Consider the following 23,701-nt stretch of genomic DNA (forward strand, 5'->3'; position numbering starts at 1 on the left):
TATATTATAGTATATATATATATATACATATATATACATATATATATATATAACATAATATATACTATATATATATATATATACATATATATATACATATATATATATATACATATATATACATCTATATTATATATCATATATATATATACATATATATATATATACATATATATATATATATATATATACATATATATATATACATATATACATCTATATATATATATATATATATTATATATATATATATATACATACATACATAAATACATATATATATACATATAATATATACTAATATATATATATATATATATACATATAACATATATATAATATACATACATATATTATACATATATATATACATATATATACATATATATATACACATATATATACATATATATACTATATATATACATATATATACATATTATAGTATATAATATATGTATATATATATATCTATATATATATATATATATATATATATATATATATATATATATATATATATATTATATATATATATATATAATATATATTATATATATCTATATATATATATATATATATATTATATATACTATATATATATATATATATATATATATATATATATAACAATTAAAAAATAATTTGGTACTCAAAAGTTTTAAACTCTTTTTTAAAAATATGACCATTCAAATGAAAATCTCCCTATTATGTCATGGTGTTAGCAGGAAAATAATAAAAATTAAAACAATTAAATTGATATATGTGGGAAAATTACAAGCCCAGACCAGGAATCGAACCCAGGTCCTCTGGAAAACCATACCAGTGCTCTGCCATCTAATCTATCTGGGCAACCCTGACTGAGCATGCAATTCAAGAGAGAGTGGCAATCATATGTGTGGGAAAATTGCTGGGCATGTAATTTTCCCACATAGATATTATTTAGTCCTGTTCATTAATGTAATTAAAACGATGTTAAAAACGACTGTTCTACTCTACATTGATGCAAAAAAGAAGAAACCAGAATATGATGATTGGTGGAAATAAGTCGTGTTTGAGGACAACGTTGATAAGAGGACGTTGTACTGCCCTAGGAAACAAAGTGCGGCTGACGTTACGAGCATTAGGCATTCTGAGTCATTAGGCATTCTTTTCATAATTTAATGATTGCCGAGAAAATTACATCATTTTGGCAATCTCATCGCACTTTAGTCCTTTTAAATGAAACTCCAATCAAAATATGGCCTTAGAAATGGCAAATATAAAAGAGTTTGAAAACATCTACTTTTTCATGTAAAAGTATATGCAGGGGACGATGTACATGCCTTTTGCTCTCCACGTTTTCTTGAAATGGTATTGGGCAAGTTTTTCCCCACATTGACATTTAGTTAATGTACATCTATTGCAATGAAAATGGCAGGACATCGAAAGCCTCCGATGTGGCACAAAATTTGGCATCACAATAATTGTTAAAACGATAAACAGCTTCCCAAGCATAGCACTTACGAGTCACAGTACAAAAAGAATTGCTAGTGAGTGAGTAAATCGGGAGGCATGAAACCCGAGTCTCCTAAAGCCTTCAAAGACACTCGACCATTGGGACGAATTGAGATCCAGGTGATACTTCCGTGGTTCAAAGTCATCCGCAGCCACCCTTCAGGAGGAAACTGCAACGCCCTGAAGAACAGGAGCACATTTCTCTTGAACAATATCTGGTTGGTGACACTTGAAAGGGATTATCACAGACATATGCAAGACATAAACATTTGTCGAGGTTTCGTGCCAAATACAAGCTGCCGTTGGTGGGCAGGGGCAATTTGGGTGTCGAGAAAAATCTCGATTCTATCCGATGCCAAACTTAATCGAATATGCATCCGGACTTTATCCAACACAACACAAACCTTGGTGTTGGGCTAGCGGCTAGGGTGCCGGCTTAGGATCCTAGGATCCTGGGTTCGAATCCCGGTTGATCGCTGAATTAACGCCAGGGGGGTTGACTCAGCCTGTCATCCTTCCGAGGTCGGCTAATTGAGTACCAGCTCACTGGTAATTCCCTGTTTGTCGTTAAAGGCGGCAAAAAGGGTTGGCGTCAGGAAGGGCATCCGGCCGTAAAACATTGCTTCAAAAAGGGGACCGAAAAACAACAACAACCACGGTTCCCGAAAAAGGCCAACCCCCACTTTGCGGGGAAAAATGGCCTCTAAAGGTGGTTATTATACTTTATCCAAAATAGAATCAGCTTAATTGTTCTTCTCACCTACCCAACACAACCAACATTTTTGGTCCACAATATTTTGAAATATCATGCTATATATCGTTTTTGGCACGATTTCTCAATGGTGAAGAATCACTTAAAAAAATTAAAAAATCCTCACATCTGGCTTGGGATCCAGACCTTCACTTATTAATTCGTTATTATCACACACCCAACCTATCCACCAATTTTTTTCCCCAATCTGCATAATTTTTTGAGATACCCTGCTCACAGACAGACATACAGACAGGGCGAAAACATAACCTCCGGCCACCTTCGGTGGCAGAGGTGATAAAGCCTCTCAAGCTAGCACATGGTTTTCAAAAAAAACCTAAAAGGGCCATGCGTTCTTGACTCCAACGACACCGTAATATAACCCTCACAACTTTAAATACACATGTGGGTTACCTGCAAACAAAGTAGCGGATGACATTTGCATGGCAAACAATAACCACGTAGGTGTCGCCATTTTGGCAATCATCAGCTCTGTGGAAGCAATCTCGAAATGCAGCTTCAATTCGCGCACCATCCGTGAAGTACTGACAAAGAGAAAGTGAGTTGCACGTTAAAAAATAAATTAATAATATATACATATATGGGCTTTCCGCATAAAAAATAAATGGAAAAAGCACATTCCCTTATAAAAACAGAAAAATAACAAAAAAATTCAATTTTCTGTCAATTGGACATAAATGTTTTTATTTACAAAAGTGTCGTGGTAGATGCAAAGGCGCAGGAGGCATGTAGGAGGATGTTCGGAGAGCGCTTGGATTCGGAAGAGGGTCAGAAAGCAGTATTCAGGATTGCAAAGCAATATCTCTCCATTCTCAAGACCGAACTCTCTTATCTGTCTCCCTCTTCCAAATCCTGGTGGCGTCTGGTCAAATCCGTTTCTGGTGTTTGTTCCCCCTCCATCCCCTCCCTTACCTCAAACGGCTACACAGCTGACTCCGCACGTGAAAAAGCTGAATGCCTCAACTCTGTGTTTGCCTCTAAATCTTGTGTCCCAAACCCATCCCTCTCTGTACCCACCATACCCAGTCGTACCCTGCTGCTCCTGGACTCCGTGTCCTTTCCTCCTGACAAGGTGGAAAAGTTTCTGTCAACCCTCGACTCTGATTCTGCAACTGGACCCGACGGCATCAGCCCACTGGTCCTAAAATCCTGCTCTGCTGCTCTATCTCACCCTCTCTCTGTTCTCTTCACCCTCTCTTTTGCTCAAGGTCAACTGCCATCTGCTTGGAAATCAGCCAACATCACCGCTTTGCACAAAAAAGGTGCAAAAACAGATCCTAGCAACTACAGACCAATCAGCCTTCTCCCAATTATCAGCAAAGTCATGGAATCCATCATTGCTTCGGATATGAAATCTTTCCTCTTCTCCAATGGCTTGATCTCTGATCATCAATTTGGTTTCAGACCAGGTCACTCTACTCTGGACATGCTGCTTCTGCTGTCTCAACAATGGATGGAGGTCCTCAATGCCAAACAGGAAATTAGAGCTGTCTCCCTCGACATATCACGTGCCTTCGACACGGTCTGGCACCCCGCTCTGCTCACCAAACTCTCCTCCTTTGGTATCCATGGAAATCTCCACGCATGGCTGGCGGACTTCCTCTCTAGTCGTCGTCAACGTGTGGCCCTGAATGGGTTTCTCTCTTCTCCTCTTCCTGTTCAGGCTGGAGTTCCCCAAGGCAGTGTTCTGGGCCCCGTGCTTTTTCTGGTCTTCATCAATGATCTCTCTGACTCTCTCGAAAATCCTCTCTATCTCTTTGCTGATGACTCCACTCTCTGCCGCTCCATTCGTCTTCCCTCAGATCGGCAGTCTGCTGCCTCCTCACTCTCTGAAGACCTGGACAAAATCACAGACTGGTCAAACAAGTGGAACATGTCTTTCAATCCTGACAAATCTCACACTCTTACTATGTCTCTCCGAAAAGATCGACTGGACAACCCTCCCATCTACTTTCTCAACAATCCTCTCCAAGAAGTTCTGTCGCTCAAGATTTTGGGTCTCACTATCTGCCATGATCTTTCTTGGGAAAACCACATTTCCAAGCTGGCCTCCAAAGCCAGTCGCCGACTGGGCATCCTCCGTCGTGCGAAGTCCTTCCTCGGTACACCTGAGCTCCTCACCACATACAAGGCTTTCATCCGCAGCTCAATGGAATACTGTTCTCCCCTATGGGCCGGTGCTCCTGCCTCACACCTAGCTCGGCTTCACGCTGTTGAAACCAAAGCTTTCAGAATTATTGGAATCTCCCGTGATGAAGCTATCTCTGAGGGCCTTTCACTCACTCACCGCAGGCAGGTAGGTGGTCTTTCTGTCTTCTACCGACTCCTCTCCGCCCTTGCACCCCCAGCTCTCTCTGTGCTCTGTCCCCCAAATATTCCTACAGGTCGCACAAGATCTGCCAGCAACCCTCTGATGGTTAAACTGCCGAAATCTCGGCTCTCTGCTCACCTTCACTCTTTCATTCCTCTTTTCTCCCGCCTCTGGAACAAACTCCCTCACTCCCTTCAATCCCACTCCTCCCTCCAGGTCTTTAAAACAGCTGTTCACCACCATCTCTTATCTTCCCCCATCCAAAACCTTGATCTTTTCTACCCCCGCTAATTCACCCCAGATCCACCTTGTTTGAAATTCCAACTTCTTTCCTGGAAGTCCTGGCAGTGTCCATATGTTTTATACCTCTCCCACCGCCCCCTTCCCATGCCCCCCCCCCCCAAAGCCCTCGCCCTCTCTCAGATCTCTCGATGTCTCCATGTCTCTCGGTCCCTGCTCTCAAATGTTGTGTTTGTGTCCTTCCCCCTCTCTCCCCATCTTGTCTACCGCTCCCGATGTTATATGTTTTATGTGTCGGTTTGTCTTTCTGTGTGATTAATGTTCGCTCTTTCACGAGCCTCGATCTTGTATACAAAAAAAAAAAGAAAAAAAAAGAAAAAAAAAAGCAGATAGCGAAAGAGAGGTGTGATCTGATGGTGGTGAGTTGCTTGAAGGATGAAGTGGGACAAATCGTTGTCCTAAAATCATGTTCTTCCACGCTTTCACTCCCTCTCTCTGTTCTCTTCACCCTCTCTTTTGCTCAAGGTCATCTGCCATCTGCTTGGAAATCAGCCAACATCACCACTTTGCACAAAAAAGGTGCAAAAACAGATCCTTGCAACGACAGACCAATCAGCCTGCTCCCAATTATCAGCAAAGTCATGGAATCCATCATTGCTTTGGATATGAAATCTTTCCTCTTCTCCAATGGCTTGATCTCTGATCATCAATTTGGTTTCAGACCAGGTCACTCTACTCTGGACATGCTGCTTCTGCTGTCTCAACAATGGATGGAGGTCCTCAATGCCAAACAGGAAATCAGAGCTGTCTCCCTTGACATAACTCGTCCCTTCGATACGGTCTGGCACCCCGCCCTGTTCAACAAACTGTCCTCCTATGGTATCCATGGAAACCTCCAAGCATGGCTTGTAGACTTCCTTTCTGGTCGCAGTCAACGTGTGGCTCTAAGTGGAATTCTCTCATCTCCTCTTCCTATCCAGGCTGGAGTTCCACAAGGCAGTGTTCTGGGCCCTGTGCTTTTTCCTGCTCTTCATCAATGATCTCTCCGACTCTGGAAAATCCTCTTTATCTTTTTTCTGATGCCTCCCTCTTCTGCCGCTCCATATCCCAACCCTCAGATCGGCAGGCAGCAGCCTCTTCATTCTCTGCAGACCTGCATATTAGGCCGAAAAAAATATATTGCTGGTCTCTGGTCAGACCAAAGTTCCAGAATTGATGCGGCGATGCGGTTTTTTTTTTTGGTTTTTTTTTTTGAAAAGCATGGATTGCACATATAAAGGTGTTGTTTTTTGTGTCCTCATGCCTTGCGGTCCTCCTCATCTGCCGTGGCGCCGTCCAGAGAGAAATTAAAGACAGCCAATTAAATGGGACTTGTAGGCGTTTTTGTAAATAATGAACACAAGCTTAAGTTATTTTAAAATGTATTTATTCTGAAAATCATTAAGTTCTTCAAGCATATTATAGATTGCCATTTCGTTCTCGAGATCGCCTCGCCGTACCATCAAACATTCCAATGCGTCAATCACGTCAACACTGCGCATGCGTAAGTGGTCTAACAGGCCGATGGTCTCCCACGATCTCCTTTCCCAGTCCACCAGATTATCACAGACACTTACAACTTCATGACAAACGAGATAGGATCTAGGCCTAACTAACGAGACCACCCGCAGCTCTCTAGGCCTTCTGGTTGCTTCACACGAACCCGACAAAGAACGTCTTCGTTTCAATAAATGACAATATCCAGCCGATTGGATTCATGACGTCACGGCACACAACACTACTCATATCTTTGGAACGGCTGGTTGGATTTGGACAAACTAAACGTAGTTTTGTAGGGGAGAACCGTGCGCGAACGTCGATACCAATGGCGACCCTCATGGGCCCGTATTTCTCGAGATAGCGCGCCGGCCCGGCAACAACAGGTGCGCGCTGTTGTAGGTACTGTTGGAAATTAAAAAAATAAAATAAAATTGTTGACACGCAGGGTCAAAATCGATGCGCGCACTGACCAGAGGCCGGAAATATATTTTTCTCGGCCTTATCACAAACTGGTCAAACAAGTGGAACATGTCTGTCAATCCTGACAAATCTCACACTCTCATTTTGTCTCTCCAAAAAGACCGTCTGGACAACCCTCCCATCTACTTTCTCAACAATCTAGTCAGGTTCACTATGTTAACAAATATAATTTCGTTAAAAATTTTGGTAGATTAGCAAAACTATACATTTTTGGAATATTCAGAGCATGAGGAATCCAAAAATTAATGCTTACATTTGCGTAGACACCTTTGCGAAAATGACACTCAGGACAGTGATGAAGATAGTCAGGTTCACTATGTTAACAAATATAATTTCTTTCAAAATTTTGGGATTAGCAAACCTGTACATTTTTGGAATCTTCAGAGCATGGAGAATCTGAAAATCAATGTTGGCATTTGCACAGACTGATTCTGAAGTCAAACTTTGCACAGACTTTGCACAAATTGCACACAATTTGCACAGACAAATTTTGCACAGACTGACAAAATCAAAGCTGATTCTGAAGGCCTTTCACTCTCCCACCGCAGGCAGGTTGGCGTTCTTTCTATCTTCTACCGTCTCCTCACGGGCCTTGCACCCCCTGCTCTGTCTGTGCTATATCCCCCAAATATTCCCACAGGACACACCACATCTGTCAGCAACCCTCTTCTGGTGAAACTGCCAAAATCAAGACTTTCTGCTCACCTTCACTCTTTCATTCCTCTTTTTTTCCCGCCTCTAGAACGTAGTTTTGTAGGTGTTACGTGCTCCTCCCCAAACCCCGGTCACGGTGTACCTCCGAGCCTCGAGAGGAGTCACGGCAGAAATATGTGTTATTCTGTGTGTCAAAGATCATTGGTGAAACCACACCAATTGTTACCAACAAACAAGTATTGTATTAAGGTCACACAAGAATAACAGTACAATAATAATATTAATCAATTGTACAACCAATATATCATTCCTATGATGGTACCATCAGTTTCGTACAATATAACTCGCTGTGCTCCAAGTGAGCGAAAATAACATTCCCAATGTCTCTGTCACAGCTTCAAACCAAAATCGATCCACGCTCCAGTGATCGTCAGAACGATGTTGTATCGAGACCAGAATCCCGCTTGGTTGACAGTCACACTACCAAATATAGGCAAAAGTGCCCTCAAGAGGCGGCTGGGAAATCACACCTTCGGGTATGGATGTTCAACGGCTCCCAATCGGCGAACCGCAAATACACACTCAAAATCCACGTTACACACACACACACCAGGTTAACGTCTGGATGCGGTGCAATGGTTGAAGTGAGGTGAAAAACCTTTAGCGAGGTGAAGTCAGGCGTGAGGCAAAATGGCCAACGGTCCGTTCTCGAGACGTAACGGCACTCTCATGATTCTCTTCGGAATCAACCGCAAAACCTGTCACGCAGGTTTATCTGTCACAGCGATAACAACTGTCACAGGAATCCCTTTCCCAGGAAACCCCAAGTTCACTCGTGACCCTCGTTCGCCAGCGTTTGCTCAAGACCTCAAAACAGCTCGGCTCCTTGTCCGACCTCACTCACTCCGCCTCCTTTTCCTCTTCTTCTTTGTCGTCGTCCGGTTCCCGATCCGGTTTCCGGTTTCTTTTAAAACACTAACCTTTTTTACCTTTTGAAAACAGTCATCTCTATTTCACTTAAACGATAACAATAATAGTACATGCAACCAAAAATGTTTACAGTGGATGAGAACCACAACAACGGAAGTGACGAATCCATAACATAGGGGAGAACTCCCACACTCTGTTGAATCCCACTAGTTCCTCCAGGTCTTCAAAACAGCTGTTCACCACCATCTCATATCTTCCCCCATCCAAAATCTTGATCTTTTATACTCCCGTTAATCCACCCCAAATCCACCTCCTTCAAATTCCCTGTTTTCTTTCCTGACATCCCCTGTAGTGTCCATCTTGTTTGTCCCGTGTACCCCAGCCCTCTCTCTTCCACAGATCTCCTGATGTCTTTGTTCCCTACTGTTGTTGTGCTTCCCTCTCTCTCCCCCTCTTGTCTCCCACTCCGTTTATTATATGTTCTGTGTTTGCTCTTATACAAGCCTCGACCAAGTATCCCAAAAAATATTGCAGTATGGTGGTTCAAAAAAATGAAATTCTAATTTTAATCTTGGCTGTAGTCACCCCTGTTAGGTTATTTGTGCCAAATTTTAGCTTATTTCGGTAACATTTAGAGATTGCACCTTAAGTTGACTTTCTTAAATGAACTGAACCATCTGTTGAAAGATGTTGCCTTGTGCAACAGCAACGCCTCCTGTACATTTTGAGCTTTGCTGAAACAAATCGGCAAGACGCGTGTCAGGCATTGTGAGCTGATGTGTAGTTTTGCTTGTGTAAATGTACAACTTACCTTTGATTCAGGCCTCCAGTGATTTATTGGGTCTGGACGATATGGCAATCCCTCCCGTAACAAATCACTACTCTGCAGTTCAGGCCCTTTGGGAAAAATATCAACAAAGTAAAATCAATTTTCTTCCCCGAAAGGTGTAGGATATGTTTATTGTAGCCCTTTTTCATATACAAGAATGTGTATGGAAATCGGGTTGAAGCGGAGTGGGGGTAGATTTAAAGAAGAGAGATCTGCATCTTCAAAACATGAATTGGACTTTCGATTGGGCTGAAGAAAATCTGTGGTCACTTCTCATGAGATGGCAGCTCAAAACATCTCCAAGTTAGGACAGCAAGTTGGCGAAAGATTTTTACCTCATGGATTATGTACCTCCCAAACTTAAGTTGTGGATTCTGCTTGATAATCTTGGAAAACCATCCATGGTTTATGAAAGGGCCTGTTATGAAACTTTTATATTGTGGGACATTTTAGTGTCGGAGGAATAAAAAAATCAAAAAAAAAATCACCTGGGATTTTCTTTTGAATGATCTGTGCAGTTTCAACAGCTCGTTTCATACTGGAGTGAATAATAGCATCATAATGAAATCCAAGATTAGCAAGCCTCATGGCAGTCAGATTGGCTTGTTCTCTACCTGTAGAAAAAGGGACAGCTTGCTATTAATCCTTATAATTAAACATTTTGGGAATGGATTAATCAGTAGCATCAGTGAAATTCATCTCATGGAAATGCAAATGCCGTCGGCGAAATCATTAGGTTTGAAAACAAGTAACAGGTTACAAAATGATCAACACAAGGAAAAATAAAATAAAATAAAGAAAAATGTCTTCTTACCAATAATAGTGTTAGAATATAATAAAGATCACATTCACCAATTAAAATCGTTATGTACTACTACTTGTGTGTGACACAAGCGACATCAATTCACTGGACATGAAAATTACCCCCAAGTGTGAGCTTAAAAAATAAGAAAAATACATCAAAATCTCATTTCACAAATGCCTTGGGCTGGTATGTGAAAATCAACAGAGTAACAATATAGTTTTTTAAAGGTGAGCTAAGAAGCGCTATCTAATATATAAAGCTCTGTTTTGACTAGCAGGGATACCCAGCGATGCCCGGTGCTGTTCTAATCCTGTTGGCATTTTGAAGAAATCAATTTGGTTTTTTTCTCTATTTTTTTGTGGGGCCTAAAGCACTATAGAGCGATTTTTAAAAATCCAACTTAATTTTTCAAAACTTTGTTTTTGCCCAAAACACTCCGCAGAACTCAGTGATGAACCTCTGAAAGTTTGACGAAAATCTGTTTGGCCATCTATGAGAAAAATGGTGACAGACAAATATCTCTCATAGTATCACGAAGTCGGGAGACTTCCTATGTAGGAATGACCAGGACACTCCATATGTTGAATAAAACACAAAGCCTCAAAAACAAAATCAACCTAGATACAAATTTTGAAACCTATAAACTACCTACCAAACGTCTGTGAAGGATTTCACATCCAATAACGTTAATTAAACTTTTGGACAACGTCATTAAATACATAATTGAACGACCCCAAAAAGCCGTTTTGCCATTCGTCTTGTTCTTCTTTTCTTTCTTTCTTGAGCCAAACTCAAAATTGGTGAGAGTTCAGGAACACGCATCTCCTACATTTTATAGTGGGAAAGTCCATGACTAGTTGAAATTTTCATAATTTGAAAGGATTCCACGAAAAGTAAGCAAACCTGTATGTCTATGCATAGTAATAGGGAATGAGAGTGGGTAGGACCACACCTGCCAATCAACATTGTGGGGACGGGCCCGTGGTGACATGTGCCAACCACACCTAAATGGGTGTGCTTAATGGCGTAATATTACGAATGGTGCAACAAAGGTTCACAGAAAGATGTAGGGATGGTTTCACATGATCTTGTAACCATCCCTACCTTGTTTGCATTCTTTTTGACAAATAATCCCTACATCCTTTTACATTTTGGAAGAAACGGTTTTAAAAATAACTTTTAAAGACAAAAACGGACGCACTCACCAACACTCACATAAATGTTTAATACTTTCTAGTTTTGCTAGAAAGCTGAAATTTTACATATTGATGTAACCTGAAGCTGAGATGGTTATTGACAGTGATTGGTTGTGTTGGTGCATATTTTGTTGGACCTCCATACAAGGTGCCCTGGTTATAACAAGCATATAGATATTTCACAATAGCTCGAAACAGCATCTACCAGCATCCATTTGAAAAGATAATGATCCCGATTATTTCACCCATTATACATTTTCTATTGCATTTTCCAGGTTAATCAGTTCCGTTATAATCATACTAACCTTAACCCTAATAACCCTGACCGAAAAAAACCCAACCATCATGTTGACAGTGTCTGGCCAATAATCAAACGCAGACGAGATAGCTCATACGTGAGACAATGTTGTTAGGGTCAGTTAATTACAGTTTGATTGACCTTTGCTATTTTTGTAAGTATTGGTCTTTCAGAATCCTTTCATAAACGCCGAAAATATAAGCCAATTGCACACTTCTACTCTTATTTTATTTGTATTTTATTATTATTATTTTTGTTTTGTTACTTGTTCGTTTAATTGTTTCCCCAAGCCTGTTTAATCATACTCCTCCCTCCAGGGCTGCAGATATGTGGTGCACTACCATTTCACGCCATCCCCCATGCCCACCTGCAATTTTTCTACCCCCATTAATGCTGCTCGACTCACAGCTAGTTTTCCTTGCAAGTTAATGTTATTCATTCTCTCTTTATTCCTCCCTCTTCATTCATTCCCTTGCTTCTTGTGTCCAGCTGTGACTCCACTGTCAGTTCATTTCCTTTTCACCCTTGATCATCAAGCTCTTCCATGAGCCTCGATTTTGTATAGAATAAAATATGGTTAAAGACTTGTTTCTTTATCCACTGGGCAGCATGGGTTCAATTAGATTGCTGCTCACTCTCACCAATAAACACTTTGGAAAGTGTGCAAAAAAAAAAACTAGAGGTTCCAGGGAACCTGAACTCAACTGGTCTATATCAATATGGTTAGAATATGCATAATAGAACCACAAACTATATAGTTTATATGATAATAATAATAATAATGAGTTTATTGATAAATTTGATCAGTATTTGTGACTTTTAGAGCTTGGACGTCGTCCAAACTGATGTTTATGGGTCAAGTCATGTCATAGGTCATGACGAGGTCATTTTTCGGACATCGTCAAAACCCGTAATATATGTGTTGAGGTTTGTTACATACTGTCTACACACCAAGTTTCAGCCTTCTAGCTACATTAGGAAGTACCAGATTGACAAAAATTGTTTTTGTCAATATGGCTGCCCTGCCGCGCCCATTTTTGGGCGTGCAACGCCCAAATGCAATCCCAAACTAGTTTATGTCTTAAAGATGCTGCATAACAAGTTTCATCACATTTGATCAATATTTGTGACTTTTAGAGCGTAGACATCGAATTGTTTACAGACGACAGACAGACAGACGGACGACGGACACTGGGTGTCGACAAAAACTCAGCTGGACGTAGTCCAGTTGAGTTAAAAACTCAACATGAGGCCTTCATCTGGCAGTGGAGTGAAATGGGCTGGTTTAAGAGTCTTTCTTGAGACTCTTAAACCTTGATTATTCAAAGCAAAATAATTAAAGATGAAATTTTTTTTGCAAAAATAAAACTTTAACCACTCATATAAAGCATCTTTGAACAGCCCCAGCTGATATTATCATGGCATAAGCGGAGAGATTTTCAACAGTTAAAATATGCACAAACTGGAAGTCTGTCGTGTATAAACTTGGTATAGCACGAACATTTGCTGAATACATATGTGAGGTTGCTAAATGTAAATATTTCATTGTCAACGTTTCGTTTTTTATTATTACTTATTTTGGTTTTATAACTAATTTTATTATTTTGGCACCCGAAACAAACATGTTTTTTTTTCTCTTTCTTACCAACCTTCAATCTCATCTTCTGCTCAGAAACTGGCAAGAAAACAATTTTTCAATAGGCATTGGCAATGTTCATTTTTCATTAGTCGGTGTTGATGCTGAATGAAGCGCTGGGTTCTTTCAAACCTTTGTCTGTTAGAGCGCGGCTCTCGTCTGACGAGCCGTTCATGTCGTACTCGCCATGCCGAATGAGCAGCAGATGCCGAGTTCCAGGTTGGATCTGATCGTTCCGAGGTACGGAAAGAGGCAGGCCCTTATGTTTCCTCTCATTCTCCAGAAACAGAGGGTCGCGGCTGAATTCAAACACGGACATGCACAATAACTTTTCAACCTCTGATGAAAGTCACTCATTCTTATCAGATGGAATCTTCTCGTGGAGATACAGTATAAGCAAAAAATATTTTTTCAGAACTTCTGGGCAACAAACCAGTATTCTCAATCTCATCAAGGTTCCATTGAAATACAGTATTGTACAGACACAGGCAAGACACCACAACCACCACCACTAGTACAACTACTTTCATGGCCATAATTATTCCCACCTTCCTATGGGGTCAGCTGAGAGGGAACTTTGGCCAAAGTCTCACAAACTGGCTGGCCAGGTTATGACATTCAACAGAAGCTTAAATGGGATTTGAAATTTGGATAAAATAGGAATTTGTTCCGGATGTCGGTGATAATTTACCCACTCTTCCCTAATCCCCAAAATACAGTGGGATCTAATGTTCACCAACTGATGCTAGCAGCCGGGAAACCCAGTGTAATGTCCATCCGAGAGACGGCGCATGTTGTGACACAACACCCAACCTGTGAAGCGCAAATCCGAGAAAGTTTACAATCGGGATGGAAATCAAACTCAGACTAGACCGCTCAAAGGCAAGTGAGCTACCTCCGCACAATCTTGTTGGACATGTTTGACAATGGCTTGTAATTTGCTCAATTTCTCCCTGCTTCATAGAACTTTAAAGCGATGAAAGAATAAAGATATTTTCAAAACAAAAGACAAAATCTCAAGGAAAAGGTAACATTTTCTCACGGCAGTTTAGATAATCAAAATAGACGCTTTCATCATTCAGCTGTTTGTGTCAATAGTAAAGGAAGATGCAGGGCATTTCGGGGAAAATGGTGCACTAAATAAACATCAAAACTTAAAGGTGCATGAGAACAAACAAAACAACTGACAGCCAAAGGTATTTGTGAAATTATGATGGTTCAATGAAATCAAGCTCAGAGAAGATTTATGGTTGTACCTTAAATGGGGTTGTTGACAAATACACTGAAATGCAAATACACAGAGTGGGATAGAGCAACCTCTGGAAGGCAGGTTCATAAACGTGAAAAAAGAGCATAGGTGTGTGCAAAGCCTGGATTTTGGGGCTTTAACCATGCGGAGGTTACTGGAAGAACTTATCAATCCTGGCAGATTAGACCTGTAGGAGAGGAGGAAAACAAACAAACAGGTCTCGCCTGGTTTGTGATGTGATGTAAAAACAGCCTGTCTTGTACTTCGGCCTAATAGACTAGTAAGAACAAGACCAAAAGTCTAACAGCGGCGTAGCTGGGCTTGTAAAATATTATAAACCACAAACACATGATTAGCATTTTAAACAGTCGCTAATGCTGTTTATAACATTAAATAAAGAAATTTGGAGGAATCTCGACATCCATGAGGTAATTTTTACTTACAGAACTGAGCGAAGATCTACTGTAATCTATATATACCCCAGAAGGGTTGGAGGTGTGCTCATTTACCAAGCAGCTAGCTAGCGCTTGCCAAGCCAGCCGTTCCTTAAGGGTTTTGAATGCAGTGCTTGCTCGAATGCTTTAACCACTTGGCGATCTTGGCGATAGTTACCACAGGAATTGTTTGTTTGTCTAGTCTTGATGGCACAGATCTCGGTGAAGAAGCATCACTGATCATCGATCGTCAGGCACTGGTGTTCGCTATTGGTAAACCCCAGAAAGCAGCCATGTTTGGATACCTCGCTGCCATGTTCATTGGAGCGGTTCTTCAAAGAGGTTCCCTGTTCAGATGAATTGATGTAATAGTTGGCCGGTACTATGAGAGGTCAATCAAATGTGGAACAATGACACGTGGTCAGGGATCAGCGGCGATCCCGCGGTTGACAGAGAGTAGGGATGTTCCACTGTCCTACAAGTGGGATCATTTAATGGCATGTCCAGAAAACAAAGATTTAGTTAGATTCGTCTCACAGCAATTGATGCTGCAAGCTCCAATCAACAAGATTGTCATAGCTGCTGGAGGTTTTATTGATGAAGAGAGTGGACACATCTGATCCAGAGGTCGACACAAATAAACTAGAAGCCCGTCACACGAGGAGGCTGACCCGAAAATCATCCTCCAGTGTGTGGAGAGTCAAGCCACATGCATCGTAATATCTGCATGGGATACTGATGTCCTAGTACTGCTCCTGGCACATTTCCATAACATTACCAGCTTCAAAATTTGGCTGAAAGCAGGGACAGCTAAGAAGAGGAAGTACATCCCTACACACACTATTGTAGAGCAAATTCATTTCGATGAATGAGTGTTGGAAATTGCCTGCCTGCCTTCCTACAAGAATGTTATCATTAGTCGTGACACCACTTCATACATATCCAGACATGGTAAAAAGTCCTGCTGGAGAGTCTTCTAGCAACACTTTCACCTGCTTGAAGGTCTAGGCCAAGGTGAACTAGATGATGCCACAGCCCAGAATGGAAAATTGTTCATATGTAAAATCTACAATGTTCCAAATATCAACACTGTGAACAAAGCACGCTCTATCATGTTTGTTAAGTCACATGCACCGGGAAGCATCCCACCCACAAGCGATGCTCTGTCCTTTCACACCAAACGGGCACATTATCAAGCAGCAGTGTGGCGACAAGCACACAAGCAGTAGCCCGAACTTCCTCCACCTGAGACTATGGGATGGGGAATAGACTGCACATCATTGGGGCCCATCCTGATGTCCCCGCCACCAATCCCAGAAGCTTTTCTTGAAATGATCACTTGCAAATGCACGACAAGGTTCATGAGTGCACGTTGCAAGTGCAAGAAATCTCAACCGCGTTGTGCAGCAGAATGCAGATGCAGAGCCATCAATGACACCTGCAGCAATGATTAAGGAACTGGTACCTGATGTTGACTTTCAGTTAGCGATTCAAAATAACAATGAGACAGTCCGATTTTGTTTTGAAGTCAGGATTATGGAGTAAGCCTACAGACACTGAAAAGTTTTTATATCGTCAATTCCAATGGTCCCTGTTGATGATAGAAAATTGGCAACAGCCATCTTGGATTTTCACCTTTCGCAATGTTTTATTCATACCGAAAGAAGAAAAATGTAAAATACGTACTTTTTGATTTGAATAGCGATTATATGCTTTATGTACCGAACTAAACCCATCATAGTGCTTTCTAGTTGAAACTGTTCGTTGAAACGTGTATTTCTTTGATCTGTGGCAGCCATATTGGATTTGGCCTGCTGTGAGCGTCAGCTTAAGAGATCCATCTTGGCAAACAGCAGAAATTAGATTCAGCACACCCAAAACCTTTAGAATAATGTATTTACCAACTTTTACTCAGATGTTTTGGGGTGTCGGATTTTCTGAAAGTCGGACTAGTCTATATAACTGTCGGAGATTCCAATTATGTTGGGAACTTTAGATTCCACAGATTCCTGGGGGAATGATGCTGAGGTGCCATCCCATAGGGGAGAGCAGTACTCTTTTGAGCTGTGGACAAAGGCCTCAGACTGTGAGTAGCTCTGCTTTTTCGAGGAAAGACTTGGATCGACCGAGGATGTCCAGTCTGCAGCTGTCTTTGGAGGCCAGCTTTGCTACATGGAGAGGTCATGGATGATGGTGAGGCCTAGAAGTTCACGGTTCAGTCTCGCCATCTTACATGAGCCTGGACTTTGTTTTGATTGGAAAAACACTTTGTAGATGTGTGATCGATTTCATGAGACTCGACAATTAATTAAGGTTTTGTTTTTAATTGAAAGCTTGGCATAATAAATGGGTTGATTTTCCACCGAGCGGATGTATAGTGCAGTACGAGCATTTTAGGCGGTGTATAATCGTCGGACAGTTTGTCAAATGTAGCATTCCCACAAGACTAGCATCGGAATGAAACAGTGTATTAATAATTATACAATCAGCTTTTAGTACAGGGTAATAAAGTCAAACTACAGAGGAAACTTTGAACCCTCAAGAGGAGAAACCGAGGGAACGGCGCAGGAGCCGCAGCGCACGGTCCAAAGAGTCGGCACGGCACGTACCGATCCCAGTTACAGTCCCAAATCCCTTTGGAGTTCCGAGGAAAGCCGGACTCTCCGCCAGCATCGCCGAGCAGCAGTGCGGCCGCGGACACTGCGGCACCGCAGGCGAGTCTCAGCACCCGAACCATGACGGACGCGTGGGGAGAGAACGGGAGACGAGAGAGACAACTAATGCACCCGCACTCACAGCACACTCGAGATTTAGAAGAGAGAGATCGACAAACAGATCACGAACTAACTCAACGACGAATAAGGAGGTGTATTGAACGTTCTTCTCACTGAATACTGACTGAACCGATCAATTGAGGAATGAGAAGCGATCGCGATCCCGTCCGAAGGTTTGTCGTGTTCCTTGTTGAATGTTGAGCCATTTTAAAATAATTTTAAACTAAAGTCAAGAGTCAGTCACCGTGCCGTTGTCTCGTATTATATTATTGTACAGTTTTTCAATTATAAATTAATTTATTTCAAGGTCCATCCGCCAACGAAGTGAATGAAGAGTCGGTTCTCTATGAGGTTTTTTTTTTTTTTTCTTCTTCAAGAAGTCTTATCCAGATCTACTCTAATCGATATAGTTCACGCATTGTTTACGTGCTTCGACCTTTTGCCTGTTTGTGGGAAAGGAACCGATCGCTACAGTACAGGGTACAGTACAGGTAATCTTCCATTGGTAAGAAACTGCAAACAGGATCGATGGATGAATTGAAATTTGTTCATTTTATTCGTGCTTGGGTTTTTTTGTATTTTGGCGAAGATTTTTAAATGAATGAATAGTCAACAAGAACGGCACTCAGTAGAGAGCATACCTCCACCTGGTGAACAGTTTACGTTTTGTATCTCAGAGTAGACCAGAAAATCACAATACCGAATCACATTTCATCAAAATCAATCACAGGAATCACCATCGGTCCAGTCTTTCATACCCTGATCTACCCCTCGTTTTTGGCCATATCACTCAATGGTGAAGAATCATTTAAATAATTCTACTGGCTGGATCCGGATCTGAATCTTCACCAAAATTGAATCGATTCTTCCTTGTCAGACACCCAACCTGTCCAACAAGCTTCGTCCAAATCCATCCATAACATTTTGAGATATCCTGCTATGTATTGTTTTTGGCTCCGATCTCCCAATGGTGAAGAATCACTTCGAAATTAAATAATTATCATATCCGAATCCATATTCAGATCTTCACCAAAATCGAATCGAATCTTCCTTGTCACATACGCTACATCTCTGCCAAATTTCGTCCGAATTCGGCACAACTTTTTGAGATATCTTGTTCACAAACTGATAGACAGACAGACAGGGGTGAAAACATAATATCCATCCACCTTTGGTGGCGGAGGTAACAAGGAATGACAAGAAATTTGATGCAGGAGGAGGCCATTCGGCCCATTATGCCAACACCGGATTAAATGAATTGGTGAAGGTAGCGACTGAATTTCGTGGGGGGATTGGTAGGGGGGAGCGAGAGAGGAGTGGGGGGAGGAGCGGGGGGTGGGGTGGGGGGGGGAGGGGTGAGAGGGGGGGGGGAGGGGTGAGAGGCGTGGGGGAGGAGGGAGAGGAGTGGGGTGCGGGAGAGGAGTGGGGTGCGGGAGAGGAGTGGGGTGCGGGAGGGGGGAGCGGGAGAGGAGTGGGGTGGGGGAGAGGAATAGGACTGGGAATGAGGGTGAGGAAAATGTGGCAGGCTCCGGGGCATCACCAGCGTGTTAAAAAATGAAAAATAAATGAAAATGTTTTAATGTTGAAATATTGAATTCGGTTTTCAGGCGAGGAACTGAATGCACATACACCGACCACGCACTATCCCTTGAGTTGACGAGACCCTCTTAGAGTCAAAAGCAGGACAGATGTACACAATCACCCATTCATACTCAAGTTACCTAAATGTCCTGTACCTCTCTATTTCTCCAATACTTCCAGGTACCAACTTAATTTCAATTTAAACTTATCCAATGTTTCTGCTGCCACTACCTTTCCAGGGTGACCATTCCATGCATTAACTAGAGAGTTCATAGAACACCTTTTCCCATGCTGTGTTCAGGTTTATAATTCAATTGCAATAAAATAATGATTTTTAAGGTTGTATTAAAAAACAATTCCGGAAGTTTAGTGTCGTTGATGATGTCTTATACACCACCTTGTATAACAAGTCCATGTACAGGGGGTCCTCGCTATACGTCCAAGATGCGTTCCAGAAAAGTTGGAATTGCAATGCAATGACGGATAGCAGGGAATTTTTCCCCATGAGAATTCGTGTAATTAAGGGGGGATGCGTTCCAATACAGTTTACGTCTTGTACAACACCATTCAACAAGCCTAGCAATAAAAAAAAACCTGGTGTTGGCTTAGCAGTTAAGGTACCTGGCTTGAGATCTTAGGGTTCTGAGTTTGAGCCCCTGTTGTGCCATTGAAATAACACACGGTGGGTTGACTCAGCCTGTTGTCCTTCCGTGGTTGGCAAAATGAGTACCAGCTGACTGGTAATGGGGGCACTGCATCAGCGGCACAGCCACACCTGCAGAGAATGATGCCGCCAAGCAGCTACAGGATGCATATTAACCACCACCAGCAAACAAAAAATATGCATGAAACACACAAAATAGGAAAAAATACAAAATATTAAACAAATCTTAAAACCCAAACACCTTTTTATCTTACCATATATTTTTGCTATTTTATAATGATAATTTAGCGGTCTTACACCTTGAAAATCTATAATCGTCTGTCAAGCTGTCTGCGTCAGTCCTTCACCCTCTAAAGTATATTTCCCACAAGGCAATGGTTTGCCTCATGGACCCAGGTCCCAGCCATTGTGCCAGCTCACGCACTCATGCTATATGAAATGGTCATGGAACATGTGATAAAGTTTCAATTTCCTCTGTTGAACGGCTTTCGATATAAGCTCAATATATGCTTTATCTTATGGTCATGTAACCTCTGGTAAAGTTTCAATTTCCTCCGTTGAACGGTTTTTGATGTACCCCCTATATGCGCTATATCAAATCAAATGGTCATGTGACCTCTGGTAAAGTTTTATTTTCCTCCGTTGAACGGTTTTTGATGTACCCTCAATATGCGCTATACAGTCATGGCCAAAAATATTGGCACCCTTGCACTTTTTTCAAATAACTCACAATTTTCTCGAAAAATAAGTTGACTTAATATTTGGTAGCACAGCCTTTGGATAAAATAACTGCAGTCAAGCGCTTCCTATAGCCATGAAGTAGGGACATACCAAAATTTTCAATCTTGTTCCAATATTGTTGGAACATGCATCATTTTAAAGAATATAAAATTAGCTTTCCAATAACACCTTGATTATTAAAATCGGATGATAATTAACGGAGCTGTAAATTTTTAAAGGATTAAAAATGAGGGTTATTTTGGCCTTTGTTTTCCTATGAAGAACAAAGGAAAACTGTGATCAGAATTTCACTCTCAATTTCAGAAAGTCATGTAACTTTATTAATACTCGACCCAGAAATATGAGCCATACACTGTTGGAAAGGTTTTTTGATGCTCTTCAAAGTGTTATAAAATCACTCACGATTAACCAATCTGAATGAAATATTCACCACATTGTAGAATATTTGCTATATTTAACGTCCACTCACCTTTGAACGACGTCTATATCTCCAAAATATCACTTTTTTCCAATCAAATTCGAGTACAAACTTCCGCTCAACGGATCTTCACAAATATAAAATGAGACTGTAGATGGGTAATCCCTCGTTCATCATGCACGGAATGACGGGGAAATTCCCTCCAACAACCAATCAGCAGTCAATAATCGAGGACTCCCATCTGCGCAACCAGCAAAACTGCAGAACCGCTCGCTCTGACCAATATCGCCGCCGCGCATTGCCCACATGGGTGCGTCCCTACATGAAGGAGCTTCCTACACCTCTCTACTGGCAGTTTGGCCCACTATTCTTGTGCAAACAAACTTGTGCAAACAGTTCTCCCAGATTTGAAGGGTGCCTTCTCCCAACTTCTGTTTTCAGATCTCCCCACAGGTGTTCAATGGGATTTAGATCTGGACTCATTGCTGGCCACTTCAGAACAGTCCAGCGTTTTGTCTTGAACCATTCCTAGGTGCTTTTTGAAGTGCGTATGGGGTTATTGTCCTGCTGCAAGACCCATTACCGTCGACGGAGACCCAGCTTGCTGACACTGGGTAAAACATTGCGCTCCAAAATGCTTTCGTGATCTCCTGATTTTATGATGCCATGCACACATTCAAGGCACTCAGTGCCAGCAACCCCAAAACATCACTGAACCTCCTCCATGTTTGACTGTAGAGAAGGTGTTCTTTTCTTTGAAGGCTTCATTTTTTTTTCTTTAAACATAGAGATGATGTGCTTTTCCAAAAAGCTCTAATTTGGTCTCATCTGTCCACAGGTCATTCTCCCAGAAGGATTTTGGCTTGTTCAGGTGTGTTTTGGAAAACTCCAGTCAGGCTTTCTTAGCAGTGGTGTCCTCCTGGGTCTCCTACCATAGAACCCCCTTTCATTGAGTTGGCGAAGGATGGTGCGAGTTGAAACTGTCGTACCTTGTGTCTGAAAGTCAGTTTGAATCTGTTTGGCAGTTGATCGAGGTGCTTTCTCCACCATTCGAACAATCCTTCGCTGCAATCTTCGATCAAGTTTTCTCTTGCAGCCACGTCCATGGAGGTTGGCTACAGTGCCATTGGCCTTAAACGTCCTGATAACATTGCGTATGGTGGACACAGGAACATCAAGGTCTCTGGAGATGGACTTGTAGCCTTGAGATTGTCCATGCTTGGCTGCAATCTTGTGTCTGACCTCCTCAGACAATTCTCTGGTTTTCTTTCTTTTCTCCATGCTTACATACGGTGACACAAAACAGCAGAAAGGCTCCTTTCCTCTATTCAAACTGGTTGAATGAGTGATTTTTATATTGCAGGCACCTGCAACTCACCACAGGTGAGTTCAATTCCAAAGTAAAGGAGAATCATCTGCTTGAAACCTAATTATTTCTAACAACTTCAAAAAGGTGCCAATAATAATGTCTGGGCCATTTTAGAATTTCTGTGTGGAATAAGCTAAGATTTAGTATTTTTTTCAGCTTTTTTTGTTTTGTTCCACTGCAAACCAAAGAAATACATCTGTGGATACCAAAATACAATTTTCTGGAAGAAATGGTGCATTATTTGAAAAAAGTGCAAGGGTGCCAATATTTCTGGCCATGACTGTATTGAATGAAATGGTAATGTGACCACTGGTAAAGTTTCAATTTCCTCCGTTGAATGGTTTTTGACGTATGCTCAATATCCGCTATATCATATGGTCATGTAACATGTGGTAAAGTTTCAATTACCTCCGTTGAACGGTGTTTGATTAATGTACGCTCTTAGCAAAATGCAGGCATGGGGTATTTAAGGGTCTTTGTGGTATTTTAGGTATTTGGGGTAGTTTGGGTCTTCGGGGTCTTTAAGTGTATTTGGGGGTCTTTTGGCATTTGGAATATTTTGGTCTTTGGAGTCTTTTGGGTCTTCAGGGTATTTAAGGGTATTTGGGGTGCTTTGGGTCTTTTGGGTCCTCAGGGCCTTTTGCCTCTTCGGGATCTTATGGGTCTTCGGGTACTATATCAAATGGTCATGTAACATGTAGTAAAGTTTCAATTTCCTCTGTTGAACGGTTTTTGATGTACGCTCTGAACAAAGTGCCGATACATCTTAACAAAATGCAGATCACGTACGTATGCGACTTATTGCTTAACCCCACTTTTCAATTCGCGCTCGCAGGTAACTAGAACAACAGCACTCAGTAGATCGCATACCTCCGCCAGGTGGAACAGTTTATGTTTTGTATCCCACTGATAGGTCAGGTCTGGATTCGGACCTGAACCAAAATCTAATGGGCTTGTTCTTGTCACCTTACCAAAACGTCCACCAAGTTTTGTCATTAGTCATCCACAACATTTTGAAATATCATGCTATATATCGGTTTTGGCCCTATCACTCAATGGTGAAGAATCACTTGGAAATTAAAAAATTATCGTATCCGGATCTGGTGGACGTTAAACTGGATGTCCCGTCTTCCTGCTTTAGTTATTGGACGTTAAACGGTGTCTTTCGCGAACAGTAGGCGAGTTATCACCGGGAGAGAACAAATTGCAAATTCCTGCTCGAACCAGCAGAGGGCATTGCGTCAGCGTCACAGCCTCACTCTTAGCCAATGACGCTACCAGCAG

At 41.5% G+C, this 23,701-nt stretch overlaps 2 protein-coding genes across 4 annotated transcripts in view; one reads left to right on the forward strand and one right to left on the reverse strand.

Annotated features, from left to right (window-relative positions):
* ALDH3B1 (aldehyde dehydrogenase 3 family member B1) overlaps positions 1 to 23,701 on the forward strand; it is a 59,129-nt gene that overhangs the window by 3,233 nt on the left and 32,195 nt on the right. Inside the window, exon 1 of one of the 3 annotated variants that reach the window (XM_068135561.2) lies at positions 17,411 to 17,817. The exons of 1 other annotated variant lie outside the window; for it this stretch is intronic. The gene's annotated coding sequence lies outside the window, so the exon portion shown is untranslated. Of the gene's footprint in view, positions 1 to 17,410; positions 17,818 to 23,701 lie in introns of those variants that run through there. One more of the 3 variants, XM_068135560.2, reaches the window with a different exon arrangement.
* On the reverse strand, positions 1,034 to 17,858 carry PGAM5 (PGAM family member 5, mitochondrial serine/threonine protein phosphatase). The gene is made up of 6 exons (XM_068135563.2): positions 17,480 to 17,858; positions 13,320 to 13,486; positions 9,741 to 9,866; positions 9,235 to 9,320; positions 2,663 to 2,793; positions 1,034 to 1,677 (listed from the first exon to the last, which is right to left on the reverse strand). Exons 1-6 carry the CDS (start codon positions 17,605 to 17,607, stop codon positions 1,530 to 1,532), a joined length of 786 nt encoding a protein of 261 aa, XP_067991664.2. The 5' UTR covers positions 17,608 to 17,858; the 3' UTR covers positions 1,034 to 1,529.

Source organism: Myxine glutinosa, chromosome 14, assembly GCF_964187855.1.
Source record: "Myxine glutinosa chromosome 14, kmMyxGlut1.1, whole genome shotgun sequence".
Lineage (NCBI taxonomy): Eukaryota > Metazoa > Chordata > Myxini > Myxiniformes > Myxinidae > Myxine > Myxine glutinosa.

Coding starts and splice junctions, on each gene's coding strand:
- PGAM5 (XM_068135563.2), bottom strand. CDS start 17,607: ATGGTTCGGGTGCTGAGACTCGCCTGCGGTGCCGCAGTGTCCGCGGCC. Junction 9,321..9,740: donor CATTCAAAAGAAAATCCCAG/GTGATTTTTTTT, acceptor TTTTTCCCAAAG/GGCCTGAACTGCAGAGTAGT. Junction 1,678..2,662: donor ATCCGCTACTTTGTTTGCAG/GTAACCCACATG, acceptor CCTGTTCTTCAG/GGCGTTGCAGTTTCCTCCTG.